Source organism: Macrobrachium rosenbergii, chromosome 11, assembly GCF_040412425.1.
Source record: "Macrobrachium rosenbergii isolate ZJJX-2024 chromosome 11, ASM4041242v1, whole genome shotgun sequence".
Lineage (NCBI taxonomy): Eukaryota > Metazoa > Arthropoda > Malacostraca > Decapoda > Palaemonidae > Macrobrachium > Macrobrachium rosenbergii.
In genome coordinates this window covers 10,949,635-10,974,634 of record NC_089751.1, presented here as the reverse complement: position 1 = coordinate 10,974,634, position 25,000 = coordinate 10,949,635, and the positions used below count along the sequence as shown (strand labels likewise).

General features: G+C 34.0%; 1 protein-coding gene and 1 long non-coding RNA gene across 11 annotated transcripts in view; one reads left to right on the top strand and one right to left on the bottom strand.

Moving 5' to 3' along the window:
* The window catches only part of LOC136843134 (uncharacterized), a 113,680-nt gene extending 113,230 nt beyond the window's left edge, over window positions 1-450 (top strand). Inside the window, exon 3 of the long non-coding RNA XR_010854461.1 lies at window positions 341-450. This is a non-coding gene — a long non-coding RNA (uncharacterized lncRNA). The remainder of the gene's footprint in view (window positions 1-340) is intronic.
* Syx1A (Syntaxin 1A) overlaps window positions 1-25,000 on the bottom strand; it is a 426,953-nt gene that overhangs the window by 107,107 nt on the left and 294,846 nt on the right. For all 10 annotated transcript variants that reach the window (XR_010854459.1, XR_010854460.1, XR_010854458.1 and 7 more), the window contains exons 6-7: window positions 20,942-21,015; window positions 20,209-20,346 (exon numbers count right to left, since the gene is read on the bottom strand). Coding sequence is in view for 7 of the 10 variants with exons in the window: in XM_067111171.1 (XP_066967272.1) it covers window positions 20,209-20,346; window positions 20,942-21,015 (212 nt within the window). In the remaining 3 variants the exon portion in view is untranslated. The remainder of the gene's footprint in view (window positions 1-20,208; window positions 20,347-20,941; window positions 21,016-25,000) is intronic.

The following is a 25,000-nucleotide window of genomic DNA, read 5'->3' as shown; positions in this document are numbered from 1 at the left end:
TCCTACCCTAGAAACACTTTTCCCAGCCACCCTCCCCATCACCCTTTCTCAGCCTGTTTATGAATGTAGGCAGTGTCATCAGCACTTGCTTAGATCCACGCAGTGTTGCCAACCACTGGAGAGTGTTTTTTTTTCAATTTTTGTGAAATTTATATATTATTTATACATTTTTGGTCCCTGGGATCTGGTTGTGTCTGGATAATGCTCATGGGTAAACTCATGTGCTCTGTTAGGTGAATGCAAAATATAAAAATTTCTAAAATGCAAAACTTACAAAGTAATTTCTATTTGGGATGTATTTTCTTACTAACACCCTAGCAGAGCATATATTTTCCATCAGACTGAATTGGTGCGTCAACTGCAGTTTTAAGAGGATCTAAAAATAACACAGGCCTGTGCATAATAACAAAAAATAGCCTATGACCTATTGTAGGGGGAGATTACACAAGGTGAGTGGCCTTTACCAAAGTATTTTTTAAATTAATTGTAATTTGTCTGCAAACACACTGTGTGAACTTTACTTTTATATACTAAGTAAAACAACAGTTGGGTGTTGTTATTTGTAATCCAAGTGTCAATATATAATACATAAGTACTGTATATTTTTTGTCAGATCAAGTGAATTATCAGCCTTGTGATATATATATATATATATATATATATATATATATATATATATATATATATATATATATATATATATATATATATATATATATATATATGTATATATATATATATATATATATATATATATATATATATATATATATATATATATATATATATATATATATATATATATATATATATATATGTATATATATATATATATATATATATATATATATATATATATATATATATATATATATATATATATATATATATATATATATATATATATATATATATGTATATATATATATATGTATATATATGTATATATATATATGTATATATATATATATGTATATATATATATATATATGTATATATATATATATATATATATATATATATATATATATATATATATATATATATATATATATATATATATATATATATATATATATATATATATATATATATATATATATATATATATATATATATATATATATATATATATATATATATATATATATATATATATATATATATATATATATATATATAGTTTAGTTTGTAATAAAAATTGTTTAGGAAAATGGGAGGTATATGTTGTACTGTGGTAAGAAAAATTAGCAAAAAAGTCAAAAGTATCATTAGCAAGTATGACAGTATCCTGAAAGTCTTACATAATATTCTTTTGTTATGTAACTTGAAGGCTTATTCAGTAGCAAGCTGCTGGGTGAAACAACTGTCTATATGATAACCCTAACCTACTCACATCAAGAGCTTGAGCCCACTCCTGCCTGTGCCTAACAAATTGCCACCTGTGAGAATGCAGTCCAAAATTAGTCAGTTTGGCAGTTGTTTCTTTCCTTCTAATACCAAGCTTTGGAATTCTCTCCTGTCTTTCTTTTTCCAGATCCCTTTCATCTTTAAAGAGGTAGCTTTAGTGCTCCCTGCACAGTTGGGCGTCTTTTTCTTTAGATGATTTCTTAAAGCCTGGGACCAGTGGGGGCATTAATTTAATGGTTTCACTACCATTTGTTAAAAAAATACAATGTCCCTACAAGGAATCAACTGAGGAGAGGTTGGTGCAGGGATTACTGCAAAATGGTTTTACAGTACTGCCTTGAGAACCTACTCTCAAATCTTCAACCAACAATGTCCTAGCCCACAAGACAGAAACACTGTACACCAAGATGACTATCTGTGCTATCATGACTAGCTGGCCTATCAATATTTATAAAAAATCTTAAATAGTGCATTCATATTCAAAGTAGTAAAATCAAGGTACAATATAGAGCACTGTACATTATCAATCCCTACAAATGCATACACATACAAGATTGCAGACATGTATATTAAAACTACCAATGACTGGCTCTGGACACTTGAGTACTGCCTTTGTATCAGTGCCTGTTCTTGGGGTACTTTTCAAGAGATCATCATGTGACTGCCTTGCTTTTCTCAAATGATGGCCTCAGCAACACTGGGTAACTACTTTTTATTTATTCAAATTAGCAAAAATTTCCAAACATTTCTTTGTGACCTTTGTTTTGTAACAGCTTCCACTCTCTTAGCAACGTCAGCTCCTTTGATAGCCTCTTTACATTGTAATAGTGAAGAAATTGTAGATTCTGGCATATAGAACTCTCTAGCTAGGTCAGTGACTTGGAGACCACTTTTTGCTTTTGCTCTGCTGTATTCCTTTTTAATATCAATAATTTTTCCAATTTTCTTTTTGGCTTGTAGTTATCTCTTAGGCTCCATGGTGACTTATTTACACTAAGAATAAAGAAAGCATCCCCCAAAAAAATATTGGAAAACACAAGAAAGCTTTGTGACGCTGTACACTGACTGACAGCTAAAGGTAAACTCACCACTTCCCATCCGTTTCACCCAGAAAATGCTCACATTTATGAGTTGATAAAACTCATACATGTTCTAGCTAGTCATGTTTGTTTGGCTAAGCACCTAGCAAATGGATTTTTCATCAAAGAATAATGTTCAAATACCCAATTTTCAGGGTTGAGAGCTGCTCGAGTACTGAGGTATGGCTACATTTCTCATTTTCATGCTACTGTCATATAAAATGTGATTCCATATACCTTTGCATTCTTATGTTTTACTTTGTAGTTTACCCCTACCAAGCTCCTTATCACTAAATTATGAAAATGGTGGACTTGAATTATAAGGATACATTTTCTTATTTAAAATCTGTTTTAATTAATTGCTATTTTGGACTTATGATAACACTTTTGCTGTTTTAATTAATTGCTATTTTGGACTTATGATAACACTTTTGTAGTGCTGGCAAAATAGTTCCAAAAGAAGTTTTATGTGATACTCTATGTGTTTGTCACTTTTATTGCTCACAGCTATAGGGTCTTTTAGCAAGTCAAGTAAATACTGCTCTTGTAGAAGTGAAAATGACATCACTTGAAATGAGGCAGCTTCTACCTGGAACTTTTGGTTGCCAGAATTAATAAGTTTTCTTTACCATGACTTCCAAATCCAACTGATTTTTGTCATGATGGCATGTGTAGAATCCCACTATTGAGGATTGTGTCCTTCTTTGTCAGGGTTTTCTGTGGCTCCCTGTTCTGCTGTGCTTCCGCTTAGTTTGTGACCATTGTGATCAGCATTAGAGAGCCAAGGGTTCCAGCTGTGCCTTAGTACTCCTGTTGTCTTCAATTCCTTTGCTGCTTATACGATCCAGTTCCCCCCCAATCATTGCCCATTCTTCTGCAGAGGATCAATAGCTGTGGAATGGAAGGGCTAGATTTTTGCTTCTCTACTTTTCAGTAGAATGCGATCCCACCTAGTTTATTGCCATTTCATCATAAACTTCAATGTCTTGCAGCACAAAGGGTCTCTCTGAAATTCTACCACTAGTGTTTTTCATATTTTGTCACTTCCAGATAATTCTACAAATTTTCAGCCTCCCATCTTACAGTTCCCATCCAAATACATTGGATTCTTCCTACTCTTCTGGTGCCCACAGGAACACAGCTGACAACATCACATACTGTTCTGCCAGGGGGATGAGAAGGATATGTCCAAGCCATTTTATCTTGCCTACGTCATTACCTCATCTACAGATGGATTTCCATTATTAAGTAGTTTAACACGACCACTGAAACTACACATGGAATTTTGGTAATCTACATACAAATCTAATGTGTTTCCCACTATCCTGTTCTCTGGCTTCTAATATTCTTAAGTTTATCCTCAAAGACAAAATCTTTTAAAGTTTCACTCTGGTACAATGATCAGTGTCTGTATAAAAATACAGATCATACCAAGCTAATGTATACTCTTATCATATGCAACTTCAGTCTGTCTGATTTCAAATCATATTCAGCTTGATTTGTCCTTGTATTTTTTAGTCTTTCACTAAATTTCTACACAAAAGAACCTGTATTATATATTGTTCCTAAATATTTGAAAGACGATCAAGTTAATCCTTTCTCCATCAGTGTCATTTCATTCTTCTGTGCATAGTGTCCTCTTATTATTTTAATGTAATTCTCCATTTATTTTTTTTAGAATTTGTTTTTACATCACTTATGAAATATAAAAATCACTGCTTTTAGTGGAGATAGCTTAATAGCATATATATAAATATACAAACCTCTCTCTCTCTCTCTCTCTCATAGGCTAAAGTAACTAAAATTGTTTTTCCTAACATTTTACAATACAATTGAAATAAAGAGTAATAAACTAAATATCTCTTCTACAGTACTTTGTGAAAAATATGTATTTAAAACTGCCAGCAAAAATTTCTATTATTGGCTAACTCTGACTTATCTGTTGAACAGTTTTATTTTTAATATTTTGCTTTAACGAACTTACTATGATAAAGTAAAACTATCAAGCTCTAAAATGCCACGAAAACTAGTACCCTACCAGGAACAGCAACTTTAAGACATTGAGCCAAGGAAAATATCACTAAAGTGCTGTGCATGTCGCAATCATAAAAAATTTTTTATGCATGACTGATTAACAGGTGTATAGCATTACACCTGGTATTTTTCATTAAAAGCTTTTATTGACTGTATACTACTTGTTTTCTTAGAAGCTATACATTTACTTATGTAATCTCATAGCACATGCATACACAATTACATGATGATTCTTTTACTACAGTGCTAAAACATGTGGGCAAAAGCTTTGCACCAATCTGTATGCATGTGAAATTTCAGGCTAATGGCTCTGCAGTAATTACAAACTATGATATAATGTAACTTATTCACATATTTTTGTTTCATTAGAATTTACATATTTCTGTAATTTTTTGAATGTCACTGGTTCCATTAAGGGATAACTTTACAGCACCAAGTTACACATGCACGCACATGAACACACACACAGACAAGTTTTTTCTCCAAGATAAAATCATAAGTATTTGTGTTTTTACAGATGACATCAATAAACATTATACATTTTAAGACCAATTTATAATAGTTTTGTGTGATGTTCAAAACCTGTTTTCATAGCACTCATATTTTCATAAAACCCATCAATCATGTGACTTATTCATGTCCCAAATGTTCCCTGCTTCAAGAGCCTTTTGTTCCCAGACAGAAGTAAGTCTGACTCTGTATGCACCATCAGTCCCCCCCTCAGGTATGTCTCAATCACCTTCCTCACTTTTCGTGCAGACTTTAGATAAGGAAGAGAGATTCATGTGGCTGAGAAGAGGGTACTCCATATGTGTCTGATTTGCTATTTAGGCAGCAGGCTGAAATGCTGAATTCTCAAGAGTTTATGAATATGCCTATAGGATCCAGATCACTTGCTGTAAAGTCAGGAACCAAGGTTTTAGTATCCCACAGATTTGTTTAGGGCAAGGTTAAACCCAGGGCATGTACAGCAATGAGCTCGTAACAAGTATAAGTGTTTAAGGTTGGACTATTATTAATAAAACATTTAACCGAACATTGAAAAAAGGAAATTTACCAACCACTTCTCTTAAAACAGCTATGAATGAGAAATGAAAACAAGTTTTGGGAAATTCAAAAATGATGAATTGCCAATGTTTTTTCCCAAATGGTAAAACAAGGTCAAACACAACTACAGTTCCCAACTAACATAAGTCCAACAGTTCATGAGAAACATCTCAAATACAAATCTGTAAAGATATGCTGTAGTTGCTGCATAAAGATATGCTGTCGTTGCTACATACCAGCACTCAAAATAGAAATGGGAATTATGCTCAAAAGCAAAAGTGAAGATGACCCTAAACTTGCTGTACCTTACTGTGGCCTCTTAACAGTAACTTCTTTAACCAGTTGGAGACATGCATTCATGGCTCCTTGGTTCCTTCTTTGCCTTGCGAAGAGGAAGTCTTGATTTGTCACTCAAAGTCTTTGGCCCTCTGTAGGTAAAGCCTAATGCCACTCACTGGACAGAGCAAAAGGCCTTCTTTACTCAAGAAAGGAGTATCAAAGGGTGCTATGGAATGATCCTGTCTACTTGTTGTTTGGGTCCCCACTACAAAATTTGTTGCAAGTAAAAAATCAGCCTACAGATAGCTTTTAGCATGCATGACCTTTCCAGTGTGTGTGTGTGTGTGTGTGTGTGTGTGAATCCATCATGTCTCTCATATCCAAATGCCATTAACAAGACTACCTTCAGTGCGAGATTATGCAGGCTTAATGAAGCAGCTTATAGGGAAGCTTCATTTGACTCTTGAGGACCAGGAAGGCATCATAATTAGGAGGTCTGAGTAACCATCAAGCAACCTAGTACTTGAAGCACTGGATAAACATCAACACCAAAGAACCCACACTGAGCCAACAAAGTTCAAATACCCGTGAAAGGACAAGTATCCATCTACTGTACTAGTGGTGGAAACAAAAAACTTTTTGTGTTGAAGTGCGAAGAGAATGTCACCAATTAAGGATACAGTGGAGCCAAAGTTCTGCAAGACCAAAATAAAAAAAAATAAAAAATCAGGTCTTCTCAATTATTTAGGAAGACCTCAACATTTGAAGATACGTGTCCAAATTGCTGTGTCCAAATTGCTATGGAACCTGTACAAGTTCAACCACTTAATAGGTTTCTTCACTTATGAGACCCCTGGTACTCTCTTCCATAATGTAAAGCAGCCAAAGGGGAGCTATCAGCCACACCTTACTGGAGACCTCGAGCTTCTTTAACAACTGACTCATAAGGCTAGACTGGAATGGGATACAGAATTTTGGCCAAAGGCCAAGTGCTGGGACCTACGAGGTCATTCAGTGCTGAAAGGGAAATTGAGAGTAGAAAGGTTTGAAAGGTGCAACAGGAAGAAAACCTCGCAGTTTAACTATGAAAAATTTATTAGCAGAAGGTGAATAGCAGGATGGAAAAAGAGAATATGAATGGAGGAGATAAAGTAAAAGGAATGAAAGGGGTTACAGCTAGGGGCCGAAGGGATGCTGCAAAGAACCATAAATAATGCCTACAGTACATCACATGAGGTGCACTGATGGCAATACTCCCCCTATGGGGAGAGGCTAAACTGGGGAAAAGCGTAAGCATCCAATTTTTACATGCACTGTTCCATGCTGCTGGGTCTGGCTGGGCCAAACAGTACAGTATATGGGAAGCTTGAGGTTCTGGTTCATCATGGAAACATCTCCCAAGGATGTGCCTCACAAATGCCCCAAGGGGAAATGACAGAAATATACAGTATCAGATTTCCCCACAACTCCTTAATGCCTATCATGGTCACACCATGAAGGTATCCAGGATGGAGAGAATGAAGCTAGGACATGTTTCACAACTGCCTCTTTAGCTGAAGAGAGATTGTGAGCTAGCAAGGAACAGCCTTCTATCTTACAGAAGTGTGGCACAAGTCTTGATATAGTACAGTGGCAAAAATGACAGAGGTAGTTAATGGTCTGCCACACTGTTTGCGTTTCATCCCTCCACCTTACAATTACAACCAAGACTGGTGGCTAGTGCTGGTCTAACACAGTTGGTGGGATTGTCTGTACAGTATGGGAGTTGCTCCTGAGTTTAGCTGCTGAACTCTTCTTAGGGTCTCAAGTTTCTTCAGCTTAAAAATCTCAAACCCCGTAGAGATTCAAAATAGGAAGCCTTATCCTGTAAGGCTAGGTTCACCTCTTGATCCTCTCCTTTCCAATGCTCTGAGCAAAACAATTCTCTGAGTAGGTATAAAGATGATCTTCCATGTAGACATTGTCATACAGGTAGCTGGATAAATGGCTCCAAGTCAATTACTATCTCTTATTCTTCCTAAATGGAACCAAATAAGCCTCTTGAAAGGTCTGTTGCAGAAGGGAAGCAATAGAATAGGCTGGGAATGAAACATTTGATCTTTGACAGTGACTGGTGTTAGGATTTTGGTTTGATGTCGTTATCTGTAACTAAGGCCAGGAAGTGGAAAGCCTTCGAACTGCAGCAGCATCACTGATGTGGGCACTAAGGCAAGTGGTCACTGAAAGAGGAGCCATAGCATCTGCATCTGCAGTAAGTCATTCATGAATGAAAATGAGTAAAACATCCTTCACATAAGTGTCATGCATGAATCCTCACTGGTCGTCGTCACATTTGTTGGATGGGAGACAGAGGCATGTCAGTGAGCAAGGCAGTAGCTGAGTGAACAAGCAGAGTGTAGGCAGAGGTGAGTAGGCAGGCTGATCAGCACCTGCTAAATGAAGTAGTCAATCTTTCATCACTAAATAAAAGCAGTGATGTGAAAAAGGACTGAAATAAATGACAGTTATATGAGAAAATATGGAAACTATTAGTACTTCAGTGACCTAGCTGCAAAGTAAATAACTGGGGAACAATGAACAGCTATTAAGAGCAAAGCAGGTATATGAAAAGTGAAGAAGGGGACTGATATTTGAGGATCTAGGTGGCACTTGTGTAGTGAGAATACCCTCTGTCTGAAAGACATAAGACTGGTAAACCTCATAACATCTGGGAGACAAACATAGGCATACATGTGATTGATGGGATTGTGATGAAACATTTATGTATCTCTACTGCTGTAATCTTAGTAAGCATATCACAATGGAAAAATTTAAATTTATTTAATCAGTGAACATCGCTTCATTATATGGACTCTTAGAAATTAGAATACAGCTATTCAGCTCTTACTAACAAATTTCACTGACCAATCAATGAAAATTATCAACAAGCATTTACAGTATCCAGAATTATACTCCCAAATTAAGACTCAAAGTTTTCATATATTCTTACTTTGCTAGTGTAAATAGCAATAAACTAAGCATCATTTAAAAGTCAACATATTGAAGTTTTGTACAGATAAAAAATCTAAATGTTGCTATTTGGCCAAATGTTTTTGATAGCAAAGTGTAAAAATTTGTTACTGGCTACCATCAACTTATCACCTGGGCATTTTTTTTTCCTTTTCTCTACATACAATAAAAAATATTCAGTTTAATAAAAATCTCAAAAACAGTCAAGACTTCCGAAAAAGGAAGCCTTAGCCTTACGTAATTTTTTCTTTGAACAGTTTAAAGTAATTTACATTGATCTAAAAAAAAAAAATATTACATGACACTTCAGTTAGCATGAAAGTAATCCCTCAAAAGTAGAGAGAGTGCATAAGTGCCAACTCTAAAGGAAAAATTAAAATTCTTAGATCTTAAGAAAAGTGGCATGTTGTTCACCAAAGTGGCCCAAAACTTTGATAGGGGGGAATCAAGCACCCACTCAAAGTGGGAAAAATGTATGAGGTTTTAATCTTAACTCTGCAGCAGCCGAGGTCTCTCATGTTTATGAAGTGCTTGCAATGACCAAGAGTATTACTTGTTTGACTTGGGGATATGTCACAGTAGCAGCATCACTATCAGCACTTTACAACAATCATCATATTCATCATCATTATTTGAAGGTTATCAAGACCTAAGAACAAGGGTTTTAGTGAGTGTTAAGCAGCATGTCAGAATACTCAAATTTTCTGTCTTATTTTTCTGTATTTTAATTAGGTGTGCATTGTACTACAGGTCATTAAACACTGTACCAAAAATGTTCTTTTCCTCTCTTTATCTTATTCCCTTAACAATAAAAAGTAAAAATTTTTACATGGCATTTACACTGTTTTAGGCAATGTATGTAACCTAGAGACAATTTAAAGTATGTACTGTATAACGGGACATCTTTCTAAGTTACATATGTGAAATACTCTGTAATATCTTATTTCGTATATGAGTATTACTGTAAATATAATTTAAGTAGATGCTGAGATCTGTGAGGGGTCTTGGAACTAGTTTTCCAAGACCCCTCACAGACCTCAGTATCTGCTTGGAATATATTTAAGACCCTTTCACGAAATAACATAGTACAGAGTATTTCACATATGATACTTGAAAAGATGTCCTTTTATACAGTACATACTTGAAATTTGTCTCTAGGTTATATATGTTACCTAAAACAGCACAAATGCCATGTAAAAATTTTTAATTTATTGTTAAGGGAATAATGAAGAGAAAGATTAAAGAACATTTTTGGTACAGATGCAACCATTGTAGGCATATTCATATGGAGAACATGCCATCAGCAACAGTGTAACATTTTCACCTTCAGTAATTTAAAACTGGTTTTGTTTAATGACCTGTAGTACAACGCACACTTGATTAAAATACAGAACAGCAAGAGACAGAAAATTTAAGTTTTCTGACATGGTGCGTTAACACTCACCAAAACCCTTGTTCTTGGGTCTTGATAACCCCCAAATAATGAAGATGATGATGATTGTTGTAAGGTGCTGACAGTGATGATGCTACTGTGACCTATCCACTAGTCAAACAAGTAATACTCTTGGTCTTTGCAAACACTTCATCAAAAACATGCGAGACCTTGGCTGCTGCAGAGTTAAGATTAAAACCTCATGCATTTTTCCCCCTTTGAGTGGGTGTTTGATTCCCCCATACCTTAGTTTTGGCAACTTTCAACACAATGCTATTTGTTGATTTACTTTTAATTTCATAGGGCTTAAGGTCATTGTTACTATAGCCCTGTCATATTAGTTCCAAACAAGTTCATATTTGGTAATTATTTCTTTTACTGGGTTTTCAGAAGTACAGTTTTTTGTATGTAATATAGTTCAGTGCACTCTGTTTAGTTACATTTATGTTAACCCCACACACTGCTTTTTAGTATTTGTTCCAGTCCACCATTGTGTTTCCTTATTATGTCAAAAAGTAATTTCTTTAGTAGGGCAATGCATTAAAAATTTGTGTACAAAATTTGCTTTCTATGATACTGAAGTTATCCTTCTGTCTGATTTTAGTACTAAGAATCTTTACCAAATGTCAAAACAAGAGAGACTCAAAATGTAAGAGAGCTGGAACTGTTTGAAATCTTGTCTCTCTCTCTCTCTCCTTTCTTTATCTAATTTTTCTTTTTCACTGTGTCTCAGTCCACTTACAGGGGGAATATTCACTGAAATATTCTTTGCCCTTCCCAATTGATCATTATTTATATTTTACTCACAATATGAAAGGATAGCATTTCATCCTGCCCTCCAATAAATACCCTCAGTGCCTTAAAAGCCATCAGACTATCAAGATCAGACCCATCACTAAGGGAAAAGTTTGACATCAAAGTTTCTCTCTCTCAACCACATCACGTATAGTAGTTCTAACTTCGCCCTCTATCAAAACCAGTGTCAAGTTAAAATATGCCATATTTTTAAAGTAGTTCATATTTTTCTTAAGTATACTGTAGCCCAAGGGTGATTAGCCACATGGCCTACCTAGCGATGAATCAGCTCTCACCTCGTGGAGTGGACCATGTGCTTGACATGAGGCAAGAAGGGAAAACAAATCCTCAAGACTCTTGTTTTATGTAAATATTACCGACGATGTTTTCGCCATCTTTCATGTACTGTTATCACTCCATAGATCAGAATGTGGTCCATTCAGTCCTGTGTATCTCCTTTATGTTCATATGTTTTGTATTTGTATACTGGTTATTTCACATCTGCAAGAAGACACAGATGTCTCTTGTTAATCCCTTTTCCTCTACCTATCGAGAGGTTGGGACTACTTTGTGGTCTGCATGGGCTCATGAGGATCAACCACATCGCCTACCTGGCGATGAATCAGCTCTCACCTCGTGGAACAGACCATGCACTCGACACGAGGCAAGACGTTAAACACAAATCCTCAAGACTGTGTTTTATGTAAATATTTCAGAAGATGTTTTCGCCACCTTTCATGTATTGTTATCACTCCATAGATCAGAATGTAATCCTTTCAGTCCTGTGTATCTCCTTTATGTTCATTTCTTTAGCATTTGTATATTGGTTATTTTACATCTATGAGAAGACACAGATGTCTCTTGTTAATCCCTTATCCTCTACCTGTTGAGAGGTCGGGACTACTTTGTAGCCGACATTTTTGGATTTTGAATCAATAAATCTATTGCATCTAGACCTGCACTTCCGCTTGTACCTTGCTCATAATACAAACATTGCCATTCATATATGAAGTACCCTCCTGCATATGCACAGGATCTGCCATGTACTTGCTAAACAAGGGTGATGCCTAGGTGAAGTTAGGGAAGAAGGGATGCCCATCCTCACCCAACCAAAGCTAACCATTGTTCTTGTGGCAGTGATACAAAGCAGACATATCTCTCATCATCTGTGTTTTTACCACATGCGAATTACTTGTATTCCGGGGCAGTTTGGTAACTGAAAATGCTAGTACTTGGTGGTTTGTTTTTTTGGTACTTTGGTTCTTTTTCTCATGGAGAACAAACAGGACTAAAGACACCATGAAGGTTGTGGTCAACCTCGTAGTCGTTTCAAGTGAAATCGATGGTGTCTTAGACCAAGAAGGGAAAAGGGAAAAATTGAAAGAGAATTTGCAGGGGTTCAGTCTGTCTGAGTGCAATGAACATGCCTTGGTTGGACCTCCCAGAGTAGAAAAACTACCCAAGGGCCATCACCTAGTTTTACCCAGTACTAAACAAGTAACCCCCAACACCTATCTACCAAAGTGCTGGGCCACCCAACAGGCCTTCAGGGAGATGCAGCTCGGAGCTCTGAAGGTCCTGAAAGATATATGAGAACTAATTGCAGTAAAATTTCATGACTCAATGACTGACATACCCTCTGAAGTAGCCCAGCTCTTCATACTCTATATATCCTCCATCACCCCACTAATTTTGCTATCACCCAGCTACAGCCTAGACCTTCACAACATAACCCTTTGCAATGTCCTTTGAGTTGAAGTAGTACTGCTTTCTGCCAGCTTTTTAAACTAAAGTTTACTTTGTTCAGCTTTTGACTACATTATGAATATTATTCAGTAGTTTAACTCATTTGAGTTCATTGAAAGACTAGAAATGTAACTTTAGAAATGTAACTTGGTGGTCTCATTGACCTGATTATAACTGCAGTATAATAATATTCCTCACTGGAATGGATGAGAAAACAGGTTTTGACGTAGGAAAAACCTATTTTTGGTAGTTGCTGTTGAGTCCTCAAAGGAGTTACCTTCCATGGTCTACCAGAGCTCCATGGTGACCAAACTAATATCAAAGAATTCTCTTCTAATTTAGTTGGTCTTTTGGCCACGTATTGTGTCATAATGATTAACATTATAACACATGATGGAGTATATAATGGACTCAAAGATAAGAGGGCACTTTCCCTTATCTTCAGCGAAGCTGAACCCAGTTTTTCCAACGTTAATTAACCTGCAATATTTAGGGCCAAAGCTGGAGAAAGCTGGAGACAACCAGAACTATCCTAACATGTGCCATTTGGAATGCTTCTAGAAGGCACTTTTGAGTTGAGGCTGTTGTTGTGCTTCTTTAAGTAGATAGTTTACAGTAAATATATTTTCCTTGAACATCCATTTCATATGTTTTAAAGCACTGTACTATACAGTAGCACACCATTTACTTTTGCTTGGAAGTTTTCTACTGAAAATGTTTCAAGTAAATTATTCTCTGCAAACTCGTTTATGGTAAGTGCTTTACTGTAAATTATTCGTTACTGCAATGTAGCTAAGAATTTAAAAGGCGCTCCACATTCCATACTAATGCTGATAAGCAGATATCCAAAATCTTTGGGCATGTTCCTCAAATATAGCAAACCTCAAAAAAAAATTACGGTTAAATTTCACTAGTGCCATGTAAAATAATGTATGGCATTTAAAATATTCTTTAATTGAAAACAGTTAAAGAATTATTCAAAATGAATATAAGAAATATCAGAAATATTTGGCTGAAGCTCCTGCAGTCTATTGCGGAGTTCACTCATTCCCCCAAAATACACTGTACTGAATTTTCATTATTATCTATTAACCTCTAAGGCATACAGAAAACACACTAACACTTATAAATAATGTACAAGATTAATGGTCATAACCCCCAACTACAATTACGCAAAGGCTGGAGAGCTAATAAAATAGCAAAGCAAATGAATCTAGGTACAGTATCTAGAGCAAAATTAAAAAAAAAAAAAATTTCAATCACTGAATTCCTAGTTTGTAAGTGGCACTGCATTTATAAAAAAAAATATTTAAGACAAAAAATCAAACTATGAGCTCTAAATGATAAGGCCATTGTGGTGCCTGCAACACTAGAAAACCACCTCAGAAAAGAGGTTAAGGCACATAAGTGCACTGGTGTGATACAGAATTTATAAGCATGGCATAACTGATTATACCTTATATCTAAATGGAACTAATCTTTACATGTTCGCAAGAAAAATGGCTCAGACCTTAAAAATGCAAACTAGAAAAAATGATCTAACAAGACTGCATTTTATTTTGTAGAACTAGGCTTGTATGTATACTATTTAATGTCATAGATTTTATAAAGCAATAATGTATTTTTAGGGTATTAACTGACTTTCATAAATAATATTGCGTTGCAAAATTATAAAGTAAAATGTTGACATTTATAGTAAAAAATATTTATACAGTTTGAAGAGTACTCATAGAGCTTACCAGAAACTGGCCTAAATTGTTTCATATCAATTGCATTTACTTGATACAACACTGTACTCAGAGTAGAAAACAAAGTTTTAAAACAAACTGACAAACTAATGAGAGGATAATACAGGCAACTAAAAGTGCACAGTGCTAAACCAAAGAAAGCATTATTTAAACACAAAACCAAAATAGAACTTAGGCAATTTAAACTTGTATTTTCATACTATAAAATACTAATGGGATGCATAAGTATATACTCCCAGAAATATCATTACTGTAATGTGATGAAAGTTTAGATGCTTTCAATAGAAAAGTTCCTGGCTCAGAAATTCCAATTTTTATTTCGCTACAACCTTGTAGATCTTTTTTACTGTATTCAAGTATGTTTTACTCTGAGAAGACCAAAAATCACAAAAATTATAAGTAGAATTATAACATTTGAGTTTAACTGGCAAAATGCCATTCATGTTTTAGAGCTGTGTTACTTAGGGGACTACAGGAATAAATGTAAAGAAAATTAATTTCATCACAATACTTTTTTGGGTGCTTACATTTTTGGAGACAAATTTACCTTTGCCTCTGCGTACTTTACCCATTTACTAACGTAACTGAAAATTTAACTACAGCATTATCTTAAATGTTAATGAGAAAAATATGTAATGGCAAAAGTTCATATCAAGCATTGAATATTATAAAACCATTCCTGGAGCACTTCTTTAGTTGAGTAGTGATTTTTAAATAAGAATTCTCGTCTACTGCAGCAACTAAGCCAGCAAACTTTCCTCTTCAGCAGTTTTAGTATAGTATTAAGAGGAGGATAAATCATACTGTAAAGCAAACTTCTAGATAACAGAATGTTTTCCTAACCTTAGACAAAACTTAGGAAGGTTGAAAAACATGGGAGTGGAAAGTGATAGGTAAATACAGAGATAGAAAAAGAGAGAGAGCATTGTCATGTTAACTTGGCTCTCACTATTCATTTGGGAATTTAAGGAGCAAAATATCATGCAGTTAATTAATTCAATGTTATACAAAAGCTTTCGGTGTATAACAGCAATATCTGTTTAATATACAGTAATATGTTTTGATAGAAATGCAGTAATATTTTGCTCAATGCACTATAGTTTAAGGCTTATCCATCTCATCATACCAGGATGTGCACACTCAATTTCCCACTGGTACACCAGGCGCCTCTTTCTAAATAATTGTACAGGATAAACTAGAACATTCTCAATACTTAATAAGCAAATGTACAAAATATGCTTATTCGGGTAAGAATGGCAATAATATGAATAAAAATAAAAATATAAATAAAGGGGCATACAAATCTCTACAATTTGCTTATGTAACTATTAAAAGGGTGTGTGCATTATGGAGAACAGAAATTGCTGCAATACCTATCTACAACTAAATATGAAGAATATGTGCATTGAATCTATGGGTACATATGATTATTTCAGCTATACATAAAGGGATAAATATTGCCAAATTCATGAGCTCTGTATCATATAACAGCACATGCTCCTACAGAAATATAAAATAGTCGTCATTAAACAGTCTAAAACCACATTCACATGTCTACAATGAAGAACAAAAAATTTTTGGATTATGATATAGTGCAATTTAATATTTCACAAAATATTTATGTAAATATTGATTATCATTCAAGAATTTTAGTAATTATAAAATGGTACACAGTTTTCAGGCTGTCTCATTTTTTTTTATCAATGACAATTCTTCCATACTGTCACACGCACATACAAATTGTCAGTACAGTGGTCTATATTTATTTGTAAATATCTGGCTGCAGATCTTGTATATGTGGGATTTGACTACTGGTTAACTGTCTATAGTATGTAAGGTTGAAGTTTTCAGTGTAAGGATACTTGAATGAAAAATAGTATACAAAAAAATTCTGTAAATGCCATCTACATGATAAGACATTGGTCACATTCTTTAAAACAAGTGTGGTATGAATAAGAGAGAGAGAGAGAGAGAGAGAGAGAGAGAGAGAGAGAGAGAGAGAGAGAGAGAGAGAGAGAGAGAGAGAGAGAGAGAGAGAGAGAGAGAGAGAGAGAGTATATACTGATAAAGGAATGATATAGAGAGATGGTATATACTGATAAAGGAATGATATATATATATATATAAGATATTAATGCCTTTCAATGCTATGTCAAAATAAGAATGGTATATGTTCTGTTTTGTTGCCAAGATATAAACACTCACACATGCTAGTTATTGGTGTATGATTATTTTTATGGTTAGATTGTATGCATCTGTGCCAGTACCTATTTCAGTTAATAACAAAACTGGACTTAGTGGGTTTCCACAAAATACTTGATCTGATACTCTGATAAAGGTGAAATCAAATGGAGTGATATTTATCTACTCCAACCTGCTGTCACCATTATGAACTGGTGAGTTATAGAAAATAACAGTTTTGCAAAATTAACTTTTCTTACTGAACAGTTTAGGAATAAATTTTGTGGTTGCAATATTCCAAGTTTTCATGGATGGCTTCATACAGAAACTAAAAATGGCCAAAAATTAATTCATTAATGACCTCATATCTTCACTGATTATGCAATACTAAACCAAAATAACAGTAACCCATTACATAGTAGAGTGTGTAATAAAATATAAATACAACCACCTTAGTCAAGAAAACATTAAAATGTAGCATTAAATCATAAAAAAAAGTCTCTCCAATCAAAGAAAAATTGGCATCAAAGTTCTATAAAAAGTAACAAGGTAAATTTGATAGATTTTAAAAGTAACACCACTGAATTTGTTTAAATGACTGGGATATGGGTCACCACAACAAAATGTTATGTATCTAAATTTTAAGTACTTGAAAGCCACATGCATACAATGATTTTGTGTCTCCTACATCCGTGCTAGAAGATTATAAGGCCTGAAAGATAAGAATTTGATGCCTACTGTAAATATTCCTCCTTCTCCAACTGAAGTGTAGAGTTATGTCAAGTGTATATAGATACAGTATATTGTGTACTGAATGGAATTGCCACACAGATCTACAAAACTATTTTTTTCATTCACATGCAATCACAGTTACTCTGATATTAATATAACATAACTGGGATGGATGGTTAATTACTAGAGTTACCAAACTTTTTAGCTTGTGCTTTTTACTACCTCAATAATATGCACTTGTCCATGTTTCTTTCAGTTTCTGATTCATCTATTATCTAACACTTTCATGAGCATTGTCTTATCAGTCTTTACACTACCATACCTGACACATTAAAACTCTCAAACAAAACATCTCACCCACTTATTGTCCTCTGAGAACTTTATAAAGCATATGAAATTCAAGTTTTTTAATACAAAACTACAGTGTTTGCACTTGTAGTTTTTTTCTTCTTGTTTTTAACTCTTCCTCTCACTGAAGATTTGTTAAAAGCCAAAAAAGACTTAACTTCTCTCAGATTTTACATTTTTGTTAGTGAGGGGAGAAGATAGATGCCGAGTCACAAATATACACTAATGGGCAACTTTGTTGTCATCTGATAACAGCTTTGCTGGGGGGAAGTGACAGGGAGTAGGGCATCAGTATCAGTTTCCTAAGAACATGGAGTTTACACGTTAATGCTTAGAAAGAAAGAAAACACTCAAAAGCAAAATGAAAGTTATTCTATAGCACACCATCTTAATTTCTTCATTATTGATTGACAAGTCTGTATAGTTTATAATTTCCTCAACAGAAACATTTAAAAAAAATTTTCTAAAATTTAAAAAAAATTATTTTCAATTGCTGTACTACACAACATTCAGGCCAATCATTAATGAAGCCATTGCTATTCTTATACACAAAAAGCCATCATATCAAAGATTCAATTTAGGAATTTTGAGGTAAAAACAAACTTTAAAACAGGATAATTATCCTCACAAAGAATAGCAATGTAGTTTCTTGACTGCTCCACAAACTGAATCTTTCATATAGGGCAATGTTTCTGGAGCAAACATCCAAACAAACACCACACATGGGATGGTATAGAAAACTCAGCTGAGCGTGAAACAAAGCAGCAAGAGGCCGATCACAGATTCACTAGGGGGAAGATGTTTATCAGTCTGCCAATTCCCTCACACCACCCAAATGACTGACTGCAACTGCATGACTGATTCAGGTAGATATAGGGATATGGCCTTAGCAAAAACTCCTTAGGATACAATCAAAATGTATCCCAACTTAACTGACACTGAATCATTGTATTCATATTTTAACAATGTCTTCAAATAATCATTTGAGAATGAAATGACTTTGGATGATGACTAACTGAACCACCTTATTATCATTACAATAATAATACAAAGCTATATAGAAGGCAAGAATATTCATCCTAAAAAAATCAGCATAAATTGCTCAAAATCTGGAATTTTTAGAGCACACTACCTACTTATGAAAAAATTGAATGGTCTGAAAACCTTCAAAAATTCTCTTTGGGTTTGAATAGCAAAAGTGCTTAGTATCTTTTAAATCTGTTTCATGCAGTTTCTTATGTAAGCTTCCTCTAACCATGTACTGTATGAAATTTCCTTGACTGAACCATGTATATTTTTACACAAGTGTAATAAGCAAATCTATCAGATAATGATGATATATAGAGAGTAGTCATAAACACAGGGCCAATCTGAAGGAGCATGGGAAGCCACAGTACATGATCAAACCTGCCTCAGTTTAAAACTAGAATGTATCATGTAAAATAAGCCTCCATTCTTTGTAAACTGGCATATATGAAGTTCCTGTAGAATAACAGCATTCCATTCATTAACATCAACCACCTACAAACAAATTTCTATAATTATTTCATATAAAGTCTTAAAATTTTACAAAAATATACTAGTATGAACCACACTAGTAGCCTAAGTAATACTGTAAATACTGTAATGTGCTGATGAATGTTAAAATTGAATTAATGCAAATATTACTGTAATCACAAACTACTTTAGGACAATAATTAATTCACATAAAAATATGCTTTACTTCAAAACATCTCAAATTTGAATTAACATTATAATGGAAAGAACAAAGATAGGAACACAATGAAAGTCAGTTTCCAAATCAACAATAAAAGGAAAGTTAGAAGATTTAGCAAAAGGGAGAAACAGAATTTCAAATCAAGCAGTAGATAGCCAGAGGCCCGCCAGTTTGGCAGAAAGAACATAGTGTTGGCTTGTAACAAATATAATGAGCTTAGAAATATTTAAGCAACTGGAAACTTCAGTGAAAGTAAAATATTAGTCAGTAAACATGGAAATACTTACAAGTTATGGTGGTCTGTGGAAGCACTTAAAAGAACATTGTCATCGCAAACTAAACACAAATTAAGTCTAAATCAAAGATGAAATAATGAAAAGAACTCCCAAACAAAATATCAAAATTAGTCATAAAGATTTGTAAAGTATCAATGTAAAGTATGCTCACACACAGTTAAAGAATTTATAAATATATAATAAAAGTTATATATAACTTGAAATGAAAAACACTATGTAACTTAAAAGAAAACAAAATGCATAAAGCAGAAAATACGTAATTTAAATAAAATAATAAATAACAAGAATCATAAAATCAAAATACATGGAGTTAACAGAAACAAAATAAAATTATTATAACAATTGGTGTTCTCACCTGACTTTCCACTAACATGGCCATGTCCATGAACATGTCATGAAGTTCTCTTATGGAATTTTCCAACTTGATGATGTCGTTGTGACGGGCTTCTATATCTGCTAACGTTTGTTTTGCTTGCTGCGTTTCCATAATAATCTGCCGAACAATTCAAAATTAGTACAAAACTGTAGAATCTTTTTTTAACTTCTATAACAAAACTACCTTATTTGCAAAACACTAAGAGCTATAGTATTATGACACTTCAAAAGCCTCACAGCCTATCAAGTTTAGCAAACGATAACAAGTGACTCTTCACATCTGCTTTCACTAAAATATTATCTAAGAAGAAAGTTTCTAAATAATTTAAAAATTTAAGTTGGATGCCACAGCCACAATTTCATTACATTACTAAACTAACATCAATTTGTAAAATACCAGCCTGTATATACTTCACACATTTACACATGGAATTTGACATCAAATATCAAAAGTGACCAACTTCAACCAAAAAATAATCCACAACAAATTAACTTTGCTGAACATTTAATCTAAACATGTACCATACTGATTACAATGGTCTGTTCTAAAATTTAAGTACAATTTGCAAGAAATAATTTTCTAGTATTACAGCATTATGATTTTCATCACCATACTACTACTATGGTCAAGCAAAAATACAAAAGTATTTTCCGTATCAACTTTATTTATATTTTAATACACATACTAAACCATACTGAAAAAAGGCATTTACCCCTTGTGTGAAGACTGCTGGATTCCCCTTTTCTAACATCTCTTCTAATTCATCACTGGTTGTATTTCGACCGGCTGCAATGCAGAAGTTGGTGATGAGGAAAAAGGAAAATATCAATTAAAATCTTGAAAACACAATAATTTAACATTTCACATAACCCAGAATTCTCTATTTTCCTCATGCAGTAAAATCTCAAAGCAAAAATTTAGGCATTCAAAGGTAACTACATAATTTTTATACAAATAAAAAATCAGACAAAATCCCCACATAATAAGCTTACAGTCCAATTACATTTCAGTTTGTATCCTATCACTTATGCATGACTACATCACCAAGCCACTTTGACTTTAAGGGGCTGTGAATAATGAGCAATTCATGCATAATTCAATCGTGGACAGCTTCTTGCACCAAACCCTGTGGGTATTAAGAGCAAACAAAATAAAGGTGGAACAAGAATGTAAATATACACATGCACTTTTTGTATATTTACGTTGTCCATCATGGACTCCACTTTTCATTTTGTGTATTCTTTGATTGTGCTTTTTCTGCAAAAAATCTACAAGCTTTGCAGGATGTATGGAGTAGTGAAGGTTGTGTACACCTGAAATTTAAACTCTTAAACTACTACCTGTAGTTGCCTGTAAGTTTTTGTTCTAAATGTGATAACTTTAATTCTTTGCCTAATATATGTAATTATAATACCTATTGCCCCTTTGTTCTCAACACCTATCTGGTCTCAAGTGCAGGTTTTCAAACTTAAGACACAAAATCCTATACAGTAAAGTAGTACAGTGGACCCCCCGTATTCGCCGGGGATGCGTTCCAGACCCCCCCGCAAATAGGTCAAATCCACGAATGATTACAACGCCCCTCTAAAAATGCTTATACCTGTCTACCATGAAGGGTCAAACACCAAAGTATGCCCAAAAATACCAGCCTACATCAAATATGCATTAAAATATTACCTTATTACTGTATTAATCTTTGAAATGATACTATTAATATAATTTCCAAGCCATCTTAAACATTTTATCATTACATTTACACATACGTACTGTATGGCTTACAGCTGTAGGTGAAAATAATCCAGTCCCCCCTACGTATTCAGCCACACACATTTTCTTTCATACAGTTATAGGCCGCCCCATTTCCTTTTCGGGGGGAACCATTGGTATTTATGTATACAGTATGTAATTCACAAAAAGAGAGAGACAAAAAATAAAAAAAATGTATGCACATTTTAAAAAATCTAATACTACGTATATCTGTACCTGTCTACCTTGAAAGGTCAAACATCAAAGTACTGTACGCCTAAAAATACCAGCCTACATCAAATATACATTAAACTATTACCTTATTACTGTATTAATCTTTGAAATGATACTATTGAAATGAGCGCCAAGGAAAATGAGTGGTGCTTCTGGATTGGCTGCTTTGCGGATGACAGCCAATAGTGTGTCGAGTATCACTGGTCCTGGGTACACAGAGTCCAGCATCGCGAGTTCTTTATATTTGCAGAGAGGTGGCTTGGGTGAAACACTTTTAAGAAAAACAAATATATGTTATTGAAATTTTGCTGTTTACGTTAATATATTACAGTACTGTAATATTTGAAAATTAGTAAACCTTTTTCAACTTACAAAATGTACTTACAGTAGTCATTAATATATACTTAGTACATACATGAAAATGCTAATGCATCGCAGATGTAAACATATGTACCCTGCAGTATTCCTGTTGTCTTACGTATTTTAGATATGCTCACATTACTACCCGTAGTACTGTACTGTACTATGTATCATCCTAAAACACTTTTTGTATGTAATGTTTAAAAATCATCCTACAACAAAACATTTTATAAAATGTACGTACTGTATGCGCAGAATATCAGTGTTAGTATATGTACGCACAACCAGTGAATATTTTTATAGTTATGTTCCATAAAAAAAACCGCAAATGTGTGAGTTTCCCGCAAAAATGTTTTTTAGATAGGTTCCACAGAAAAACCTGTGAATGGGTGAGTCAGCGAACCTTGAGGACACGAATACAGGGGTTCACTGTATACATATATATGTATGTGTATGTATATATGTGTATGTGTATATATATATATATATATATATATATATATATATATATATATATATATATATATATATATATATATATATATATATATATATATATATATATATATATATATATATATATATATATATATATATATATATATATATATATATATATATATATATATATATATATATATATATATATATATATATATTTATTATATATATATATATATATATATATATATATATATATATATATATATATATATATATATATATATATATATATATATATATATATATATATATATATATATATATATATATATGTGTGTGTGTGAGATATATATATATATATATATATATATATATATATATATATATATATATATATATATATACACACACACACAGGCAGTCCCCGGTTAACGGTGGGCTCAGTTAACAGCGATTCGGTTTTATGGCGCTTGTCTAGCGATGAAAATCGGCAATTTTGGCGCTAATAATTGCCGATTTCCGCTTATCGGCGGCGATAATTGGGTATTGGCGCCGATAACCGAAAATCAGCATTTTTCGGCGCTGATAACCCCCGAAATTCGCCAAAAAAGCCGATTTTTGGTTAGCGGCGATTTTTGGTTACCATCACACCCTCAGAAACGGAACCCCACTGATAACCGGGGACTGCCTGTATATATATGTTACAGTCAACATGCGTAATCAGTCATTACGTGTAATGACTGAAATTTCAGTCATCACACGTAATGCACTTAGGGACATTTGATCCCAGGAGCTAGTACTAAACACGGAGAAACAGTGAGTCACCTACGTTTCACCGGTTTAGTACTAGTCCCTGGGGGTCAAATGTCCCTGAGTGCATTACGCGTGATGACTGAAATTTCAGTCATTACGCCGTAATGACTGATTATGCATGTTGACTAACACTATATATATATATATATATATATATATATATATATATATATATATATATATATATATATATATATATATATATGCATGCACATTAGATCTGGGGATGAACTATGTGCTGGCCTGGCAGAAGTACATCCAGCAGGGGCAGTTGTGTAAACACAGACACAGCGGGTATCTGACGCATGCATTTGGCGTTCTGTGCATGGCCTAAGTGCATGGAGACAGTGTCGTCACGCTTCTGGGGAGGAGTGATTAAGTGAGTGTGTAGGTGTGTTGCACTCTCTAATGGTATATTATCAGAGGAACAGACAATCATGAGGGGACTTCAGTTTTGGTGTCTGGATGTGATCTGCCTTGTGCAGTGTTTAAGAACTGCCACCGTGAAGATACGTTATCTGCAGTCATACAAAAGTGAGTAAGATAACTCATGAACACATATCTTTTCTAGACATTATGTGGAAATACCCAATTGTGCTGCAGTGAAATTCCTCTGTATCTCCATTATGCATTTTCCCATTCTGCTCTCCATTGTGCATTTATCTGTTTTGAATATTGATTTATTTAAACACCATTTCAGGTTTTAATATATGATATGTTTCTTTTAACAGGAATTCTGGGTTTGTCCTGTGAGGACAAACAATTGGGAAGTGGTGTTCTTTTACATAATATATGACATTTATTTTGGTCTAGAATAATTATGACCTTTTTACTTTGTTTGGTAACCAGGGTGTTAGTCACTAGTACTGGTTGGTCTAGAATCATGAATCTGAATATTTGTGAATCAGAATTTTCTCTAGCCATTATTTCCATTTACAGGGGATGGGAATGACTTCATTTCATGACTGTAGCTTTGGCTGAATTACTTTCGTTAAATTTACAAGTAAAGTCTAGTTTTGCTTCTCAGGGTTTAATTCCAGTAGGCCTTTGTGTGAGGATAGATTCAGTGAGAGGAGTCGATGGGAGAGAAAGAATGTGCTCACCCAGGGCCGGCCATTTGTTACCAGAGAATCTTTGGGAAGTAAGATGACACGGCACTGTTCTTAAAACAGAT